At 41.0% G+C, this 21,350-nt stretch overlaps 1 protein-coding gene across 2 annotated transcripts in view; it reads left to right on the top strand.

The window, feature by feature from the left end:
• Window positions 1–21,350, top strand: part of ap2b1 (adaptor related protein complex 2 subunit beta 1) — a 313,188-nt gene that overhangs the window by 121,921 nt on the left and 169,917 nt on the right. For both annotated transcript variants that reach the window (XM_060848300.1, XM_060848299.1), the window contains exon 14: window positions 7,268–7,466. In XM_060848300.1, the coding sequence (XP_060704283.1) occupies window positions 7,268–7,466 (199 nt within the window). The remainder of the gene's footprint in view (window positions 1–7,267; window positions 7,467–21,350) is intronic.

The following is a 21,350-nucleotide window of genomic DNA, read 5'->3' as shown; positions in this document are numbered from 1 at the left end:
TTCCTAATCCTTCCTGAGCCAAACAGTTTTCTGTGCAGTCTTGGTTCAAGTTCTTTCTTTGGTACTTTTAATGAAAAAAGATGAATTAAGTTGTTTTTTTTAACAGTCTGATTGCTAGGATTATGTTCACTATTTTTGACGACAAGACAAAATGATTTGTGACTAATGCTCAGAATCAGATTGGCCTTTACTTTAATGTAAAAAGTGAGGTCTGCAGATGCTGGAGAGCAGAGCTGAAAATGTGTTGCTGGTTAAAGCACAGCAGGTCAGGCAGCATCCAAGGAACAGGAAATTCGACGTTTCGGGCACAAGCCATTCCTAATGAAGAGCTTGTGCCCGAAACGTCGAATTTCCTGTTCCTTGGATGCTGCCTGACCTGCTGTGCTTTAACCAGCAACACATTTTCAGCTTTACTTTAATGTGTCAAATATAAAATTCAGCAATATTATTTTGTCCATTGAAAATCATTTCTCCCCCACACTGTACAATCTGTTCCACTAGGGGATTTAATAGAACATATTTCATTTCCCTAGTTACAATCCTCCATGTTTTTCAGTGTCCCCTGTCCCCAAAAGTGGAGGTAAGTTATAGTTGACCTTTTGTAAGGAGTGGACTGAATTACTGTGTAGCTTTCCATGCAACATTTGCTCTCAACCAGACAGCATTATACAGCCTGGTTGATAATTCCTCTCATCAATTTCTTTCAAGTCACCCACCCTTAGTATGTACAATTTCCAAAGCTCCTGCGCTGTAGTGACTAATTCTGAAGAGGAGATCCTTCTCCGAGGTACCTTTCATAAGGAAGTTGTTTTTGTGCAATGCTTTCGAGTTTGTTTGTCTCCTTTGTAGACACTATAGTTTAATGATATCTCGATTTGTCATACAGTCTTGTATTCTCATTAATTCTCACCCAGTGAAAACCCTCACCTTGTTTTTCTCTTACAGTTTCAGTACTTTAAAACAGAAGCTTGATTTTTCTTCCCTATTTACCTTGCATCTTTTCTTCTCCGTCTTGTTAGTCTCTGCATAATGGGAAGTGATTCCCACACTTGATTTCCCAATTTAAGCAAAAGTGAAGTGACACTGAGTGTTAAGTTGTGAGTCATAACATTTTGACAGTTGGATCAATTTGAGAGGAGTGTGTTTAATTCTCACGGTTTAGAATTGCTTGAACATTTAAAATTTATAGATACCAGCTATGCCAGCACAACTCAAACAACTTCAAATTATTAGTGGTCATGTTTAAATCAATAAAATCATAGAATCCCTAGAGTGTGGAGGCATACCATTTGGCCCATTGAGTCCACGTTGATTCTCCGTAAAGCATTCCACACAGACCACCCCACCATGTCCCTGTAACCCTGGGTTTCCATGGTTAATCCTGCAGATGCACTGTGGGCAAGTTAGCATGCTAATCCACCAAACTGCCCATCTTTGGACTGTGGGAGTAAACTGGAGCACCCGAAGGAAACCCACACTCTGACACAGAATGAATGTGTAAACGCCACATGGACAGTCGCCCGAGTATGGAATTGACCCCTGGTCTGTGGCACTGAGGCAGCAGTGCTAACTACTGAGCAACCGTGCTGCCCAAATGTAGGCATAATTTATAATCGATGTTATTTATATTTTTACTTTTAACCACTAATGGATGAAAGCCACTAGATAAACGCGTTTTGTCAATGAGCTGAGGCTTAGTGTAGGTGCTGTAGCCCCCTCTGTTCTAAAATCTTTATTTTCTTTTTTGTAAATATTTATTTCTGTACTTTACTGCAATTCTATCCCAAAATATTAGCCATTCTTAGTGTTGAGGTAATGGAATGAACATATTCACCACTGGAATCTGTTTCCTCTTGTACCTTAAACCTTCTGTTCTCTGTGCTGTAATGACAAACAAAGCAAGTTTATTTTTTTAAAATTCTGAACCAGCATAATAATCTGAACTGACAATATGACATTGCTGTTTGAATCTCCAAAGAAGTATTTAACTTTCAGTAAATTCTGGAAAGGTTGAATGTTTTTTATAATGACCAATTGCACATTGTAAACAATATTTCCAGTTCAAGAATATTGTATCTTCACACAGACTCCTCCAGACACACTATCAGTGCATCTCCCTGCCACTTAAAAATCAGAATAAAAGTCTATGATGGACTTTTCGTTAAAGTTTTAGTCATAAGAATATGAGAAATAGGAGCATTGGTACACCATACAGCTCCTCGGATCCAGGACATTTTAAAGACACTGCAAATCAGTGAACTGAAAATAAATCTGAAGAGGTGTGCCTTGAGTTCATTATGAAAAAAGGGAGATTGACTTCACTGGTCTTGCATTTTCCACAAGGCCTGCTCACTCTGTTCATCAATGGATCTGAGGCTGGAACCAGTGAGGGACAGTCCTTAGGCTCCAGTGTAAACAGACAAGGGTACAATTTGAAACAGGTTATAGACTCACTCTGTTGCTGACCAAAATATTTGAGCTAATATAGAATTCAGATGTGCTGTGCTTTCCCAGGTAATTGTTTGCTATGAGATTGCTAATAAACTCTGCCTTATTGATTATTGTGCAATCTAAAAAAGGTTTACTCCATTTGGAAACTGTCACGAAAGTTTATACCAAATTTAATTTGTACTTCCCTTTCACAAATTTGATTGGCCTAGACCGCATGAAGGTTAACGTATCCTAAAACTCTGAAGTTGCTTTTGTTACAAGCTCAAATCATTCCTTACTTAATTGGACAAACCATCAACTATTAGTGTATCTATAAGCTATTCTTTTTCTGACCCTTGCTCTTTCCAAAGTCCATCATATTGATTCAACTTCCTGAACTTCTGAGCTAAGATCCTTTCTCACTATCAAGGCAATGCTCTTTGTTTCCATTCTGTCAGTTTTTTCAAAGTGCTAAGTACTTTTGTATAATAAATTTTCCAATCTTGATCACCTTATAATAATGTCTTTAATGGTGATTAGATCTAAATTAGATTTCAAATGTTCTCCCACTGCCCTGATTTCGAGACTTGAAACTTTGCGTGGCTCCTTGTTGAGAAATGCAGGATTTGGGAAAGTGGGTGGGGGATTGTTGTCATGACTGTGTCTAGAAGCCTGTTATAATTTGCTCAGAGCTTCGTGACAACTCCAAACATTCAGCTTGGGATCCTGACTCCCACTTTGGAAAGACCTGATCTAAATCATTTATGCCTCTGTGCCATGAGAGACATAGAGATGTACAGCATGATTTATGTCCCCATGCCGATCAGATATCCTAAATTAATTTAGTCCCATTTGCTAGCAGTTGGCCCATATCCCTCTAAACCCTTCCTATTCATGTACCCATCCAGATGCCTTTTAAATGTTGTAATTGTACCAGCCTCTACCACTGCCTCTGGCAGCTCATTCCATACGCGAACCATCCTTTGCAAATCTTTCCCCCTACCTGAACACCCTCTAGTTCTGGACTCTTTGCCCCACCCCCCCAACCCACCTCCCCCACCCCTGATTCCTAAAAAAGAGCTTATGCCCGAAACGTCGATTCTCCTGCTCCACGGATGCTGTCTGGCCTGCTGTGTTTTTCCAGCACCACATTTTTCAACTCCCCCACCCACCCCACTCAGGGAAGAGACTTTGTCTATTTATCCCATCCTTGCTCCTCATGATTTTATAACCCTCTTCTGAGGTCACCCCTCAACCACCCAAACTCCAGGGAAAACAGCCCCAACCTATTCAGCCTCTCTCTAACAGTTCACTATGTTTTTATATGTGAAGCATTTGTAAGAAAGAGCCAATAATTTTATACAAATGGATGTTATTTGCTGCAGCACTGTTCCCATTTAAGTTTGTCCCGACCTGTCCGACTCTGCTTTTCTTCACACATGATTTGGAGATGCCAGTGTTGGGCTGGGGTGGAGAAAGTTAAAAATCACACAACACCAGGTTATAGTCCAACAGGTTTAATTGGAAGCACACTAGCTTTCGGAGTGCCGCTCCTTCATCAGGTGGTAGTGGAGGACACAATTCTAAGGCACAGAATTTATAGCAAAAGTTTACAGTGTGATGTAACTGAAATTATACATTGAAAAATACCTTGATTGTCTGTTGAGTCTTTCATCTGTTCGAATACCATGATAGTTTCACTTCTTTCATGTGTAAATCACAAAACTCTTTTTTTAAAGTTGCATTCTCAGGTTAGCTGTAACAATGGGTGATAGCTAGATGATATGTTAAAGGTGTTAGCCCCCTGTGTTCTCTGTTTATGCCATGATGTTTAGAATGATTCTAATCTGAAAAGTGAGAGAAGAGTTTTACATGAATTCATGCAGCTTTTGAGCAAAGTACAATGTAACTCTGTAAGTACAAATTCACCCCACAAAATATGTGTTCATGTGGGTCTTTGTCTGTTTGTGTGTGTGGGTTGGAGGTTGTGAGTGTGAGCAGGAGTGTATATGTGTGTATGTATAGTGATTGTAGAGTGCCTTAAGTCCGTGAGGGGTGCACGTGGGAGTGTGTGTGCGTGTCTGAGTGGGGGTGTGAGTGTCTGAAAGAGAGTGTATGTGTGTGTGCATGAGTGTAGAGTGGTCTAAGTCTCTGAGAGGCTGCCTGTGAGAGTGTGGGTGTGTACGTGTGTAGGAGTGTCTGTGTGTGGGTATACCTGTAATGTGACATGAACCCAATGTCCTAGTTGAGGCCCTCCCTGTGGGTACCAAACTTAGTTATCATCTACTGCTCGGCCACTTTTCTCTGCCGCCTATACTGAAGTCTGCCTTGGAGGATGGTCACCCGAAGGTCCAAGGTCCAATGTCCTGGACCACTGAAGTATTCCCCAACTGGGAGGGAACCCTCCTGTCTGTTGATTGTTGTGCGGTGCCCATTCATCTGTTGTCGTAGCCTTTGCTCGGTTTCCCCAATGTACCATGCTTCCGGACATCCTTGCCTGCAACGTATAAGATAGACAACGTTGGCTGAGTCACATGAGTACCTGCCATGTACAAGGTGGGAGGTGCTCCCACGTGTAATGGTGGTATCTGTGTCCACACTCTGACACGTCTTGCAGCGCCTACCGTGACAAGGTTGTATGGAATTGACCTAAGAGCCGGGCAATTTGCTATGAACAATGATTTTTTTGAGGTTTGGTGGTTGAGATCAAAACTCGCTAAGACCTTCCCCATACCTCCACTGCTTGCCTTTAAACAACCACCACACCTCAAACAAATCATTGTTCGTAGCAAGCTGCCCGGCTCTCAGGACAATTCCATACAACCCTGTCACGGTAGGTGCTGCAAGAAGTGTCAGAGTGTGGACATAGATACCACCATTACACGTGGGAACACCTCACACCTTGTACATGGCAGGTACTCGTGTGACTCAGCCAATGTTGTCTATCTTATACGTTGCAGGCAAGGATGCCGGAGGCATGGTACATTGGGGAAACCGAGCAAAGGCTTCGACAACGGGTGAATGGGCACCGCACAACAATCAACAGACAGGAGGGTTCCCTCCCAGTTGGGGAACACTTCAGTGGTCCAGGACATTCAGCCTCGGACCTTCGGGTGACCATCCTCCAAGGCGGACTTTAGGACAGGCAGCAACGAAAAGTGGCTGATAACGAAGTTTGGTACCATAGGGAGGGCCTCAACCAGGACGTTGGGTTCATGTCACATTACAGGTGACCACCATTGCACTATACATACACACACAGATACTCCTACACACATGCATTCCTATACACACACACACACGTACATAGACACACACACCCTTACAGGCACACACAATCCCCATAATCTCACGGGCATCCTCTCAGAGACTTAGACCACTCTACACTCATGCGCACACATACACACTCTCTTTCAGACACTCCCAACCCCCCACCCCAGACACGCACACACACTCCCACACTCTCACGTGCACCCCTCACAGACTCTACACTCACACACACTCTCTCTTTCTCTCTCACACTCTCAACCCCCAACCCAGACAGACGTGCACACACACACAAACAGACAAAGACCCACATTCACACATATGTTTTATGGGGTGAATTTGTACTTGCAGAGTTACATTGGACTTTGCTCAAAAACTGCATGAATTCATGTAAATCTCTTCTCTCACTTTTCAGATTAGAATCAATCTAAACATCATGGTATAGATAGAGAAAACAGGGGGCTAACACTTTCAACATATCATCTAGTTATCATCCATTGTTACAGCTAACATAAGAATGCCACTTTTTTAAAAAAGGGTTTTGTGATTTACACATGAAAGAAGTGAAACTATCATGGTATTCGAACAGATGAAAGACTCAACAGACAATCAAAGTATTTCAATGTATAATTTCAGTTACATCACACTGTAAATGTTTCCTATAAATTCTGTGCCTTAGAATTGTGTCCTCCACTACCCACCTGATGAAGGAGCGGCGGTCCGAAAGCTAGTGCTTCCAATTAAACCTGTTGGACTATAACCTGGTATATTGTGTGATTTTTAACTTTCTTCACACATGCTATTCTGTCATCTTGACTTCTGCTTCTCACTTAAATTTCTAAAGCTGTCTTCACCTAAACCCTTCTTTCATTGAAGTTATCCAAGTCATTAAAGTTTTCACTGCCGAGCAGTCTTGTCTGGAGTTGTAGTTTGTGTCTTTATTATTATCTCACTCTGTACAGTGCTGAGATGCAGGAGTGTGATTGTCAGTACCTGAGTGAATAGGCTTGAACTGTTGCCCAGAAACACAGTTGCTGAGCATCCGTGAAAATTACAATTTTCAACTGATGTAATAGCTGGTACAACGAGGGAGCATACTGCTGTGAGGTGGATAACCAGTTGCTCTGTAAAATGTGACCAGGCAGCTGATGGGTGACTGAGAGTTTCACTGCCTTTGATTAGAATAGTAACTCATTCCATAAAATTTTGGTCAATACTCTCAATTCACTCTCAATTTGCACTGTTACCGCTGATATGCATCTGTTTCACTGTTGGCTTTTGTACATTTTCATTTACAACTATAACTTATATGCACCACTGTCTGTAGTATATCTAAAGATAAGGCAAACTGCAATTGTTGGAGGGTCTTTATCTCAAATGCCTAAATGTTATCCAAATGACCTTCATTTTCAAGACCATATGTACAGATATATGATAAGTGAATCAGTGACGGATGCACTGCATTCTACTGTCAATTATTTCACAAATGTCTGCTAGTGCTCCTCATTTGAAATCATTTCTTGTACTTTATAGGCACCAGTCTTTAATGCTACATTTCTCTCTCCTTCAGAATTGAGCCTGATAGTCCAGTTGGGCCAACCCCTGCAGCAAACTTGACTTTGGAGCAACAGCCTCAAGTTATTCCATCCCAAGGTGACCTTCTGGGTGACCTGCTGAACCTTGACCTGGGTCCCCCTGTCAATGTACCACAGATGTCTTCAATGCAGATGGGAGCTGTGGATCTTCTGGGAGGTGGACTAGACAGTCTGGTATGTGATTTGTGATGTGTTTTTTTGTTTTGATTTGATCCAAATTTTGGAGAAAACAAATTCATGATCGATATGTTGAACCCTGGGCACTCATTTCACAAAGGAGCTGCAGAGCTCGTCAGTTAAGTAAATGTGTCCTTTAAATATTACAAAGTGAAAATAAGCAACATTATGTTTACCTTTGAAAAATACAGATTTTCAGTTAGAATGTTTAACATGTGAGAAAGTGATATCCTGAGACAAAATGTGTGCAGTTGAGAAAACAATTAGATGCTTCCAACTCTACTGAAATTACAGTGAGGCAGATTAGTGCTGATAGTGGACAAGCCAAATACTTAAAGGAGAAGGAAAATGCAGATTTTCTTGACATTTTAAGAAGTTAAGATATTTAAGTGGTGTACATCCTTGAATAAAAGTTAGTTAAACTCGAAAGGGGAAGGAAAAAAGGCATTTCAGTCATGAGTCTTTTTCCAGTTTATGAAGATTTATTATTTTGGAAGTGTTGGGCATACCCTTGAGAATCTTACCCATGTTTTCCTGCCATTTGCCTCCCTGCGTTAAGCATTGTAGCTGTTTTGAGTTCATACAACTACAAATTATTGCTATGGTGAATACACTAAATATTGTAGCTGTGTAGAACAAATTTCTGGTCATAATTTGTCAAGGCTATTGAGGTTTGAGGGATTGCAGCATAGAAACACAAACCAGGAGCAGGAGTGAGCTATTCGCCTCTTTAAGCCTGCTCCACCATTGAGTATCATCAGGATGGATCCTCCATCTTATTACCGTTGTCTTGCATTGTCCCATACCTCTTGTGCCTTTAAAGTCCAAAATAAAATCTGTCTGTTTCTTGGATGTATTGAGTGATTTGGCTTCCACAGCCTTCTGTAGTAGGAAATTCCACAGGCTCACTACCCTTATTGAGTGAAGTAATTGTTCCTTATCTCAGTCTTAACTAATCTATCCCATATCTTGAGATTGTATCCCCTGGTTCTACACTTCCTAGGCAGAGGAAACATCTTCCCTGCATCCAGTCTGTTCAGTCTAGTTTGTATTTTATATGTTTCAATCAGATCTTCTGTCATCCTTCTAAACTCTAGTGAGTACAAGTCCAGTTGATACAATCTTTCCACATGGGACAGTTCTGCCATCCCCAGTATTAGCCCAGTGAACCTGCACTGCATTCCCTCTATGATAGGTATATCCTTTCTTAAGCAGGGATACCAAACCTGCATACAATACTGCATTGTACTGAAGGCCAATATGCCATTTCCTACCCTAATTTGTTGTACTTGCTCTGCCTACTGCCCTTGGTGGCTTCTGTACAAGAACCCCCAGACCCCTTTTGTACATCCTCACCTCCTATATATCACTATTTAAATACCACTCTTCCTTTCTGTTTTTCGCATCAAAGTGCAGAACTTCACAGTTGGCCACATTGTGCCGCAACTACTGAGTGTTTACACATTCATTCAATTAAATCACCTAGCAGCCTCCTTGCATCCATCTCTCACCTCCCAGTCCCACCCAGCTGGAGCCCAAGCATTAATCCTTGTGGTGCACCACTAGATACTGCCTGGAACTCAGAAAAAGGCTCATTCATGCCCACTCTGTTTTCTGTCTGTTAGCTAATTCCCAGCCCATGCCAATATATTATCCCCATTCCATGTGCTTTAACTTTGCCCAGTAACCTCTTATGAGGGACTTTATCAAAAGCCTTCTAAAAATCCAAATATGCCGCACTCACTGGATCTCCCTTTTCTATTAGTTATATCCTCCCGAAGCTCCAGGAGATTTGTTAAGCATGATTTGCCTTTTGTAAACCCATGCTTGCTTTGTCCACCTCTGTTAATGCTTTCCCAGTGCTCTGTCGTCCTGTCACTTATAATAGACTCTTGTGTTTTGGGCTCTTGTGGCACAATGTTAGTGTCCCTACCAGGAGACTTCGGTTCAAGTCCCACCTGTTCCACAGGTATGTGGTAATAACTCTGAATAGAGAAAATGTAGAATCTAACACTTTCCCTACTACTATGATGTTAGGCCAACTGGTCTGTAATTCTCAGATTTTTTTTCTCCCTCTTTTGCCCTTTCTTTTATGTACTGTATAGCGAGGTTACATTTGTCACTTTCCAGTCTGTAGGAACTGCTTCAGAATCGATAGAATTTTGGAACATGAACACCAATGCTTCCTCCAGTACTCTGGGATGCAGGATCTGCCCTAGTGATTGTGAGCCTTTAACCCCATGAACTTTCCCAGCGCCATTTTCTTATTAATACTGATTCTACCATCTCATGAGACTGTCAGTTCCCTAATGTTTCTGTGAGGTTATTTGTGCCCTCTTTTGTGAAGACAGCATTAAAATTAGTGCTTGATTCTTCTGCCATTTCTTTGTTCATTTCTAGCCCCACGTCTCCAATGGTCACAACTAAATTTAAATTTAAACAAAAAAAAGCAATTGCAGATGTTGGAAATCAGGAGCAAAAAATAGAAATGGCTGGAGAAACTCCGCTCTGGCAACATCTGTTGAGAGAAAGCAGAGTTCATGTTTCGGGTCCAGCGACCAGAGTTCAGAAGAAGGGTTACTGGATCTTGAAATGTTAACAGTGCTTATCTTCACAGGTACTGCCTGACCTGAATTTCTCCATCCATTTCTCTAATCTTAAATTTCAGCAGAGTTGCCAATTTAATGTATTTGTATTGTAGACCATATCTAGTTTAGTCTTTGGAACAACTCAAACTGATTGCTTTGGCTAACCAAATCTCGTTAGCTCTTCACAAGGGATTATGTTGCTTCACTTGCAGCCTGAACTTGACATTCTCAAAAAAGCTGCTCTATCATGGGCTCAGTGACTGCTTGTGTTCTAGTTGTTCACATTCCTATGACTGTTCCCATGAATTCTGGAACCTTCATTGCACAAGTCATCTCTCAGGTATAAGTCAATTTTTTTTTCCCAACAGCAAACTTCACCACGCTTGTATGTGTCCTGTCCTTTAATCTAGCTCGGTTGCAGAAATGCTTATGAATTTCCTTCAAATTTTCATCATAGCTGCTGTGAACTGTTATGATGTGAAGGAGCTGGTGTTGGACTAGGGTGGACAAAGTTAAAAATCACACAACACCAGGTTATAGTCCGACTGGTTTAATTGGAAGTACAAGCTTTCAGTGTGCTGTTCCTTTGTCAGGTGGCTGGCTGGTGTTGTGATTTTTTAACTATGAACTGTTCGTAGCACCCGGCTTCTTCTGAGACCTCACAGCTCCGAGGACTTTTCCTGAGCCCTGACTTAGCTGCCCACTAACTCTAAGAACTTGTTCCTGAGTTCTAATAGACCACAGATATCTATCTGCTCTTGAATTCTAAGTCCCTAACTGTGTAGACTCTGCATAGTTTAGTTCTATTTGCAGTCCAGCCAAACAGTTATTTTTGCATACAGTTTACATTTCTTCCTATCTGTCATCTTCTGCAAGTAACTGTGACCCCAGAAGCACTCTTCAGTGATCCTTGAACTGTTATGGATGGCCTAATGAAAACCTTGTGACCAATCCTGCCTTTGTCTCTCGTCAATATTAAATGTAACTTTTATTTGGAGCAGTCAAATGTAGCAGGGTGACTTGAATATGGTAACCCTTAACTGCCTATTCCTGAATGTTGAATGACTCTGTGCTGGTGCAGACAGCATAAAATTGCACACACAGAAAAGTAATTGATCAAAATACTTTCACTTTCTACCTTGGGAAACTGTGGAAAAATAAGGGCGGTCTTATTATGAGAGCTGACATCATAGGGCATATGTGTGTAACCAGTATGACTTCAATAAGTACAGTAAAGCACAAGTACACTGAGCAATCAGAGGTCTTGACTTTGGTATCGTAAGTTGTACCTTATTGAATTCATCAAATTTCTTCTGTGAGTCTTTTAATTTGGAGATTAGTTTAATGTCCAATTCAGTGTTGCTCCCAATAAGAACTTGCTGGAGTGACAGTTCTATTTGCCCTGAAATGCTAGTGCTGATTTTATGAGAGAGAAAAAAAAATTTCCAAGTTTGATTTGATGTGTTGGGGTGAAGTAATTCAGTCAGATATTTTTGATTTGTTAAGAGGTTTTAAATTGTTTGTAGGTAGTGTCAAAGTCTCATTTTTTGTTTGGTTTCTCACATCCTCGGTAGAGGAGCTGAAGAAATTAAATTGTCCTTTGCTTTTGTTTTTGGTGTCTAAATGACTAATTTAAGCAAAGATATCATCTCAGCCCCAGTATGTAGCTTCAGGAGTTCCTCAGGACAGTGTCCCGGGCTGAACCACCTTCAGCTGCTCCATTAGTGACCTACTCTCCATTGTAAAGTTAGAAATGATTGTGCAGTCAGTAGCAGACACCATGTTCAATTCTATTTGCAATTCCTCACGAAAGCATTCTGAGAGTGTGTAGACAGACCTGGACAGCATTCAGGCATTTGGTGATAAGTGGCCATTCCCAACAAGAAAGTATCTAGTCACTTTCTGTTGACATTGAACAGCATTATCATTGTTGACCCCACCATGATCCTGGGGTCAATAATCGGTCTGAAACTCAAACGAGCCAGTCACTAAATAGCATGGCTACAAGAGCAGATCCTGAGGCTTGGAATCCTGCAATGAATAAGTTACCTTTTTATTTGCCAAATTCTATCCTTTATATCTACAATGCACAAGTTATGAGTGCAATAGAATACTCTTTAATTTCACTGGATGATTGCCACTTCACTGATGCTTGTGCTGAAGGCTATCCAGGACAATACAATGCATTTTGTCCATACCCTGTGCACCACCTTAAACATTTCCACTGGTGCGCAGTGGCAGCAATATGTAGCACATACAAAATGCACTGCAGCAACTCGCCAAATCTCCTGCAATGGAATCTTCCAAACCCGTTATCTCTACCACCTAGAAACATAGGGCAGCAAGGAAACACTATAACCAATACGTTCTCCTCCAAGTTGCATATCATGCTGACTTGGTAAATCTCAATGTTCTGTCATGGTTGCTGGATCAAAATCATGGAGCTCCCTCCCTTGTCGCATTTTGAGCGTATTTAGATGATGTGACCTACTGCAGTGTCAGGAAGCAACTCAACCACCAGCTTCTCAAAGACAGTTTTACATGAATTAGATTGGACATACAACAAAGAAACAGAGCATTTCACCTAAACAGTTCCTGCAAGTAATTCTGCTTCACTTGATTTGCCTTTCAACTTTCCTCACCTAATTCTAACATTGTAACCATCAACTCCCTTCTCCCTCATTGATAAATTTTTAATCAATCTGTTCAAAGATGTTGTTACACAACTCTGGAGCAGGTGGGATGGAGTCCTAAATCTGAACCTCCTGGATCAGAGATAGGAACACTATCACTGCGCCATCAGAGCCTTTGTTCTTCATCAAGCTTCTTCTGAATTCCTGATCAGATATCTTGGTGACTGTGTTGTGTTGACTATCTCTAGTTACATTCATTCATGCAAGAGGAAAGTCTTTTTTTTGTTTTTTATCCACTCTATCCAAGCCTTCCATAATTTTAAGACGTGTATTAGGTCACCCCTCAACCTGTTACAAGACAAAAGATCTTTAACCATTCAATCATTTCCTAATGTCTAGACCCAGGTATTTCTGCAACTTATCCAGCACCACTATATCTTTTAAGTAATATGATGACCAGAATTGCATGCCATATTACAAGTGTGGTCAAAGCAGGGTTCAGTTTTGTTTAGCTTAACTTTCCTATTTTTAAATTCTAACTGTCAGGAAATAAAACCCAGTTCTTGGGTTTAGTCTTTTCCAACCACAGATTTCCATGAGATAAGTGACTTCTGCCTATCAAATGGGCGATCTGGCATTCATAAAATTATGCTGAGCTTCATCTGTTAGGAGCAATAAATGCTAACTTTGTCAGCAACACCCATATTTTATGAAGGAATAATAAGAAAAGCATGTTTTTGCCTTTGTTGGTTTTTAATATATTGTCAAATCAAATGCCAGCACTGTGCAAGTTGGCATATAAAGAATGATCACTGAGAGACTGGTATCTGTGTAGCTGCAGGAGAAAGTGAGGACTGCAGATGCTGGAGATCAGAGTCGAGAGTGTGGCGCTGGAAAAGCACAGCAGGTCTGTGCTTTTCTAGCACCACACTCTCGACTCTGTGTAACTGTGTCCAGGATTAGAGGGAAATGCAGGAGTGAGGGCGAAAGTGCTAGAAGGAAATCTAAAAACCTTGGCCAATAATTGTAAAACAACTCCTGCTCCACCATTGTAATTTTGGCACAAGGTATCTTTTCCCTAGGGTGGGGGATTTCAAGGCTAGTGGACATATTTGTAAGGTGAGAGGAGAAAGATTTTAAAAAAGGCAAGGGACAACTTTTTTTACACTGAGCACGGTTCGTGTATGGAATGAATTTCCAGGAAAAGTGGTGGATGCAGGTACAGTTAGAAGGTTTGGATAAGGTAATGAATATGAAATGTTTGGAGGGGAATAGTTCAACGCAGGCAGGGGGGATGAGTTGAGGTTGGGATTATGGTCAGCATGGACTGGTTGGACCAAAGGGTCTATTTCCATGTTGTGAGAGTCCAACGTTATGACTTTTAAGTGCTGCATGGAAAAACTCAGTCTTTGTTACCTTGAAACATTCTCCAATGTCAGAAAAAAACACTATAAAATCTAGATTTTAGAAACAAAAATGTGGCAGTCAAATTCCAGTCACTCATTTCTATCGCCGATTAATGAGTGTGCAGCCTTGTGGCTACAGAATCCTCTACCTTTGGGCCTGATTAAGTGTTTTTTTTTAAACAGTCCCAGTGCCAGCTTCCTCTTGGTCAGTGTTTCTGTCCAGGGTTAATTCCATATGTGGTGTTGGACCAACTCTCTGCCCAGACATATTGCTGTCAGATTAATTCACCACAGATGTCCCAGCGAAGAGTTAAATGGGAAATAATAACACAGCTCGGAGGAGGAAATAGTATAGTGGTCATAAAAGCAGTTCCAGATGACGAAAAGAAATAAATTGATGTAAAACATTGGGCCAATTTTTAAGACAATCAAAAATGTAATAATTCTTGGACACAAATTGAAAAGAAACAGATAAATCGAAAAGTACCAACATATATGTGTATTAATTAGCAGTGGCATTACTCCTCCACATGGCATTTAAGTGGATCATATGTATAGGGGCTTTAATTAATACATCCATACAGGGAAGGAATGACACTCACCACAAAGTTATGCCTTATCATTGCAGGAGGTCACATTGTATGTTAGTTATTTTAGTTTTATGGGGTTGCTGGGATTTGACTGGGATTTTATATGTACTGTTAACAAATCAGAACAGGTTGAACTTGGTGATAGTTGCTGTTGTGCACCCTGATAGCACATATCTCTATTTAACAGCCCACAAAAATGCAAACATTGACTCCAGTTCTACCCTTCACCACACACTGCAGGCAGACCCACCCATGCTTGCCTCCATCACAGAATCTTACCCTGCCTCAACTTCACCACAGTGAGCCGGGCACTGCATCACACTCATTACCAAGGGTTCTCAGCTCTGGGATTGACTGCCCTGTGATTCTGACGTTGAGGAAAAGCAGCTGAAAAGAATTGTAGCTGGGAGAGAGGGTGAAATTAACAACTTAAATGCCGTTATTAAAGTGAAGGTGAGCAATTGGCAATCAGGTAGATATTTCAAACTCTCTTCCATAAACAGCAGTAGATATTGGATCTGTTGATCATTTTAAATCTAAGATAGACACGTTTTCGTTAAGCAAGGGTAGTGAGGGATATGGCCCAAAGGCAGGAATACAGTGTCAGGCCCCTCATCAGCCATGATCTCGCTGAATTGTGCAAAGGGCTCAAAGGGGCTAAATGGCCCACTCCTGTTCCTATGTTCCTATCACTGTGCAGAGAGGCATTCAGAAATTCCTCCACATCTGGAATTTGGTCAGTGAACCTTCTCTGGATTGTATGCAATGTAGAATAATTTTCCTTGGATGAGGGGACCAAGGTTCATGGTATTCCAACTATGGTCTGACTCATGCCTTGTATTGTTTTAGCAAAACCTCTCTATTTTTATACTCCATTCTCTTTGAAATAAATATCAACAGTCCATTTGCCCTCCCTATTCCCCAAAGGACTTCAGTGCTTTTGGGGTTCATGTATAAGGCCCAGCCCAATCCCTATGTGCTGCAACTTTCTACAGTCCTTCAGTTCTTCCTGCCAAGTGCATGAGCTCACATTTTTCCACATAAAATTCCATTTGCCATGTATTTGCCCACTCACTTAACAAACTGACTTCACAACACTGAGAAGATGAATGGGACACTTTCATTTATGACCTGAAGAATTGAAATATAGGTAAGGGTGCTGTTGTTCAGTTATACAGGCCATTTGTGAGACCATAGCTCAAATAGCTTGCGACCCGTCAGTTAAGGAGGGTATTCAAGGGAGGATTACTGGATTGATACCAGAACTGAGTGGACCATCTAATGAGGAAAGATTGGAGAGGCTGAGCTTGGTTCCACTGGAGTTTAGTGTGGGGGCTGACTTGGTTGGAATACATAAGAACCCGGATGGTCTTGATAAGGTAGATAAAGTTAAAAATCTCACAATACCAGGTTATAGTCCAACAGGTTTACTAGCTTTCGGAGCACGGTCCTTCATCAGGTGGTTGAAGGAGCATCGCTTCAAAAGCTAGTGCTTCCAATTAAACCTGTCAGACTATAACCTGGTGTTGTGTGATTTTTAACTTTGTCTACCCCAGTCCAACATCGGCACCTCCAAGTCTTGATAAGGTAAGTGTGACCTCTTGTAGGTCAATCCATAATAAGAGGGCACTGTATTAAAATTAGAACTCACTCTTTCAGGACAGAAATGAAAACAATTAATTTCTGAGGGCTGTGCAGGTTTTAACTCTGCCTCAAAAGGCAGTTGGAGGCAATATGATTGAATATTTTTAAGAGGGGGGTAGATAAGTTTTTGCGTGCCAGGGCAATCGAGTGTTATCGGGGGGGAAATGTGGAATTTGAAATAAAAACCAATCAATCTTAATCTTATTGAATAATGTTTTGTATGTTTGTGTTTGTAACCGTTTTGGATTTAGCATCCATATGTTTTATAGACAGACCACCTTACCATAGAATGATTCAAAAATACACATTGTGGAGCTCATCCTAAACCTTACTGTCACATCTCTGAATCAAGTGTAGTGCAGTTGGTCACTTGGAAACTTGTGGTATTCTGGCAGGATTCATGGGCGTGGACCTGTTTTTTAATATTGTAGCTATTGGACTTTGGTGAATACTGGCAATTTGAGTGCTGCCCTTCACACTTGTGTTCATTGCCAGTTTCTACTGGATGCGTTCCAAGTGTAGTGCTGATAAAGTGTTGTCTTGTATTTTTGTTGGAAAATGTTTGGGACCATGAAAATGACTGGAATAGCATGATCAGGATTAGAGTCTCTCATATTCAGTTTTTAAAGCTAATTTATTGCTTATAGTGCTTAGCTTTTTAACTGAAATGTTGAGTATAAAGCATAACTTTGATTTTTTTGTGTTGATTATTTTGTCTGAAGCATGCATGACATGATGGGGCAGGTCTGCTTTAGGTTCTTCAAATCACACTAAAGAAAGATACAGAATGTTTTTGAAGCCAGATTCCAAGCATATGAAGGAAATGAAAAGAGATGAAGAAAAGGCTTCAGAAGGGTTTGCTGACAAGTTCAAATACTTCTCTCCTTTGTGCAAAGCATTTTCTTTCAAGAATGTGTTGAATTTTGTTTTCTCTGAGGAATCAATTTTAGAGTGTATGGTTTTGCTGAAAGAATTGATTGAACTCAACTGTGAGAATGCACAACTCAGGTATTCTAAGCCAGTAAAAGCAAATAAATATCAAGTTCTAATCCCTGTTTAGGATTAGAAGCTGCTGTGGCTATAGTTACTTGAAGGCATTTGTGTGAACTGATATCACTGTGGCACTTCTGGCTGGTAGTATCCAGTATGGAGCCTAAATAATAATTCTCTGGTGTTCTGGTCTGTGCCTTTAAGGCAATGAACATGCCCCAGAAAAAAAGCCATTGCCTCTTGATCTTGTAGCATGACACATTTCTGAATACCCTGCTATCAACATCGTGGGGATTATCATTGGCATGAACCTGACCGAGACCAGCCATATACATATTGTGCCTCCAAGAGTTGGTCAGAAAGTAGCAATTCTGTACAAGGTAATTACCTCCAGTCTCCTCAATGCCTGTCTTTTAGCGACAGTGTGATGGAGTATTCTCCACTTGGATCTGGAGATGCCAATGTTTGAAGCTTTCAAGCATCTTGAATTCATCCAGGACAAAGCCTGTTTGAGTACTTTCAACCACTCTTCAGCCCACCACTTTCAACATCCACTCCCTTCACACTGACACATTGGCTGTAATGGTATACACCAAGGCATTTTCCCAAATTATGACATGCCTACTGTTGACCATCATCTCTGTAATGGAAGGGCAAAGACAGCAGGTGCATGGAAAATCACCTGAAAGTTCTCTTCCAAATCTCACATCGTTCCTACTTTGAAAATAGTGATGGAAAAGGATAGATGTGATCTAAAAATTAAAGTCCTTAAATAACATCAGGCCAATTTTGATGGTATTAGGCAGGAGCTTTCAGAAGTTGATTGGGAGAGGCTTTTCTCAGGTAAAGGAACAGTTAGAAAGTGGGAGCCTTTCAAAAATGAGGTAGAGAATTCAGAGGCAGTTTGTTTCTATTAATGCGAAAGACAATGCTGGAAGCTTTAGGGAATGCTGGATGACTACAGATATTGAAGTTCTAGTCAAGAAGAAGAAGGAGGCATATGTCAGGTATAGACAGCTGGGATTGAGCAAATCCCGAGAGGAATATATAGGCAGTAGGAGTATACTTAAGGATATCAGGAGGGCAGGAAAGGGACATGAAATAGCTTTGGCAAATAGAGTTGAGGAGAATCCATAGAGATCTATAAATACATGAAGGTGCCTATCTCCTTCCTTCATTACTCTTTTGCCCTTAAAGATCAGCAAGGCAGTCTATGTGTGGAACCGCAGGAAATGGGTAAGATGCTAAACAAGTATTTCACATCAGTATTTATCATGGAGAAAGACATGGAAACTGCTTAGGCAAATAAAGAATGATAGCTTGAAAAGTGTCCATATTACAGAGGAGGAGGTGCTGGATATCTTAAAAGGCATAAAGGTGGATGAATCCCTGGGACCGGATCAAGTTTATCCCAGCACTCTGTGGGAAGCTGGGGAAGTAATGGCTGGGCCCCTTGCTGAGATATTTGTATCAACGATAGTTATGGGTGAGATGCCAGAATACTGGAGGGTGGCTAATATGTTGTCATTATTTAAGAAAGGTGGTAAGAAAAAGTAAGGGAAGTATAGATCAGTGAATGTAACATCGGTGGTAGGCAGATTGTTGGAGGGAATTCTGAGGGGCAGGATTTAGATATATTTGGAAAGGCAAGAACTGATTAGGGATAGTCAACATGGTTTTGTGTGTGTGGAAAATCATGTCTCACTAACATGGTCGAGTTTTTTTTGAAGAAATGATAAAGAAAGTTGAAGGCAGAGCAATCAGTGTTGTAAATACGAACTTCAGAAAGATATGTGACATGGTTCCACATGATAGATTGGCTAGTAAGGTTAGATCACATGGAATGCAGGGAGAGCTAGCCAATTGAATACAAAATTGGCTTGTAAATAGGAAATAGAGGGTGGTGTGACCTGTGGTGTGCTGCAAGTATCAGTGCTAGCTCCACTGCTTTTCATTATTTACATAAAAGACTTGAATGTGAATGTAGGAGATATGGTTGGTAAATTTACAGTTTAATTTAGATAAATGTGAGGTGTTGCATTTTGGTAAGGCAAATCAGGGCAGGCTTTTATAAACCTCAAAGTTGGGCTCTCGCGAATGCCACTGAACAAAGAGTTCCTTGAAGTTGCAGGTAGGCAGGGTGGTGAAGGAAGTGTTTGGTATACCTGGTATCATTAGTTATAACATTGAGTTTGGGAGTTGGGAGATCATGGTGTGGCTGTACAGGACATTGGTTAGGCCACTTCTGGCATACTGAGTTCAATTCTGGTCACTCTGCTACAGAAATGATGCTGTTAAACTTGAAAGGGTTCGGAAAAAATTACAATGATGTTTTTGTAATTGGTCAAAACTTTTAGGCTTTGATAGGCTTGAGCTACAAGGAGAGGCTGAATAGACTTATTTTTTTCCTTGGGGTGTCAGAGGCTGAGTGGTGATATTATAGAAGTTTATAAAATCATGAGTATGGATAGAGTGAGTATCCAAAATCTTTTTCGAAGGTAGGGGAACCCAACACTAAAGGGCGTAGGTTTAAGGTGAGGAGGGAAAGATTGAAAAAGACCTAAGGGGCAACCTATTCACACTGAGGGTGGTGCGTGTATGGAATGAGCTAGCAGAGGAAGTGGTGAAGGCTGGTATAATTGCATCATTTAAAATGCAGCTGGATGGGTATATGAATGGGAAGGATTTGGAGGGAAATTGGTCATGTACTGGCAAATGGGATGAGGTCAGTTCAGGATATCTGGTCAGCATGGACAAGTTGGATTAAAGGGTCTGTTTTCAAGCTCAGTAACTCTGACTCTTAAGACAATGATGAATGGGCAATAAATGCTGCCCCAGCCAAAGATATTCACATCTCTGGAGCAAATAAAACCTGGCCAGTGCATTCTGTTATTTCCTGATGAAGAGCTTATGCCTGAAATGTTGACTCTCCTGCTCCTCGGATTCTGCCTGATTTGCTGTGCTTTTCCAGTGCTACACTTTTCGACAATGTACTCTGTGGACAATCCAGGTGATTATAGATGTCCACCTCTAGTTTACAAGATTCTTTCAAATGCTGAAGGCATTTGGGATGGAGAACATCTGCATAAACATGATTATGATGTATCGAGGTTTAATGCAGTTTTAGAAAGGGACAAAGATCAATGGTGAATGTATCTAACTAGAAGGGAGCGGTTCTGCTAAAATAATTTAGTAGAAATGAACTGGAAACAAAAATTGGCCAGATGAACAGTAATGGCAGACTGTAGATTTCCATCATAAGCCAAACATGCTTCTGAAGGATTAAAGATAGATATCCTGAAGCAATATTCCCTGAGCTGCCAAAGGAAAGAAAGATGGACATTAAATGAGAAAAGAAGGTTATTCACTAGGATTGCAGGTATGTAACAAAATGCCAGAGTAAATTGATAAAGGATGTCAAAAGGATAACATTGAAAGAAGTCGGAAATGTTTTTAAAAACAAGAAGAGAAAGATAGTCAAGGAATTGTGGGGCCAAGTCTGGGCAAAGAAGCAAATCCTCTTGTGCAGGCAAAACCAATGACTGAGTTATTGGGTAAGTACCTCTCACTTGTGAAAACAGTGTAGGTGAAGTGTATCTTATGCTAGAAATAGAAACATTGGAGATATTATATAGGATAAAAAATAAATACGATGGTTGTGCTAAATAGATTGACATTATATGATATTATGAATTCATCTGGTCCAGACAGGATACATTCTCTGTTTCTGAGTGAAGTGAGACAGGAAGCTCTACCCACAGTCTTTCAGTTTTCCATCCATGTGTCAACTCTATATCCCTCCGGATCATCTTGCTGTGACACTCCTCTCAGATTTTCCGCTCTCCCTATCTCTCGCCCTCCCCCGCCTCTCTCTCGCACCCCTTTCTCTATCAGCGCCCCCGCCTCTCTTGCTCCCTCCCTTGTATCCCTGTTTGCCGATCCATGTATCCTCCAACTTCCCTCTTCTCCTCCCTCCCCCACCTCTTCTAACCCCTTCCCTTCCCCCCCCCCCACTTCCTGCAGCCGCTTC

This window comes from Hemiscyllium ocellatum, chromosome 31 (assembly GCF_020745735.1).
Source record: "Hemiscyllium ocellatum isolate sHemOce1 chromosome 31, sHemOce1.pat.X.cur, whole genome shotgun sequence".
Classification (NCBI taxonomy): domain Eukaryota; kingdom Metazoa; phylum Chordata; class Chondrichthyes; order Orectolobiformes; family Hemiscylliidae; genus Hemiscyllium; species Hemiscyllium ocellatum.
The sequence above is the reverse complement of the archived record's forward strand: the minus strand, read 5'-3'. Positions and strand labels throughout refer to the sequence as shown.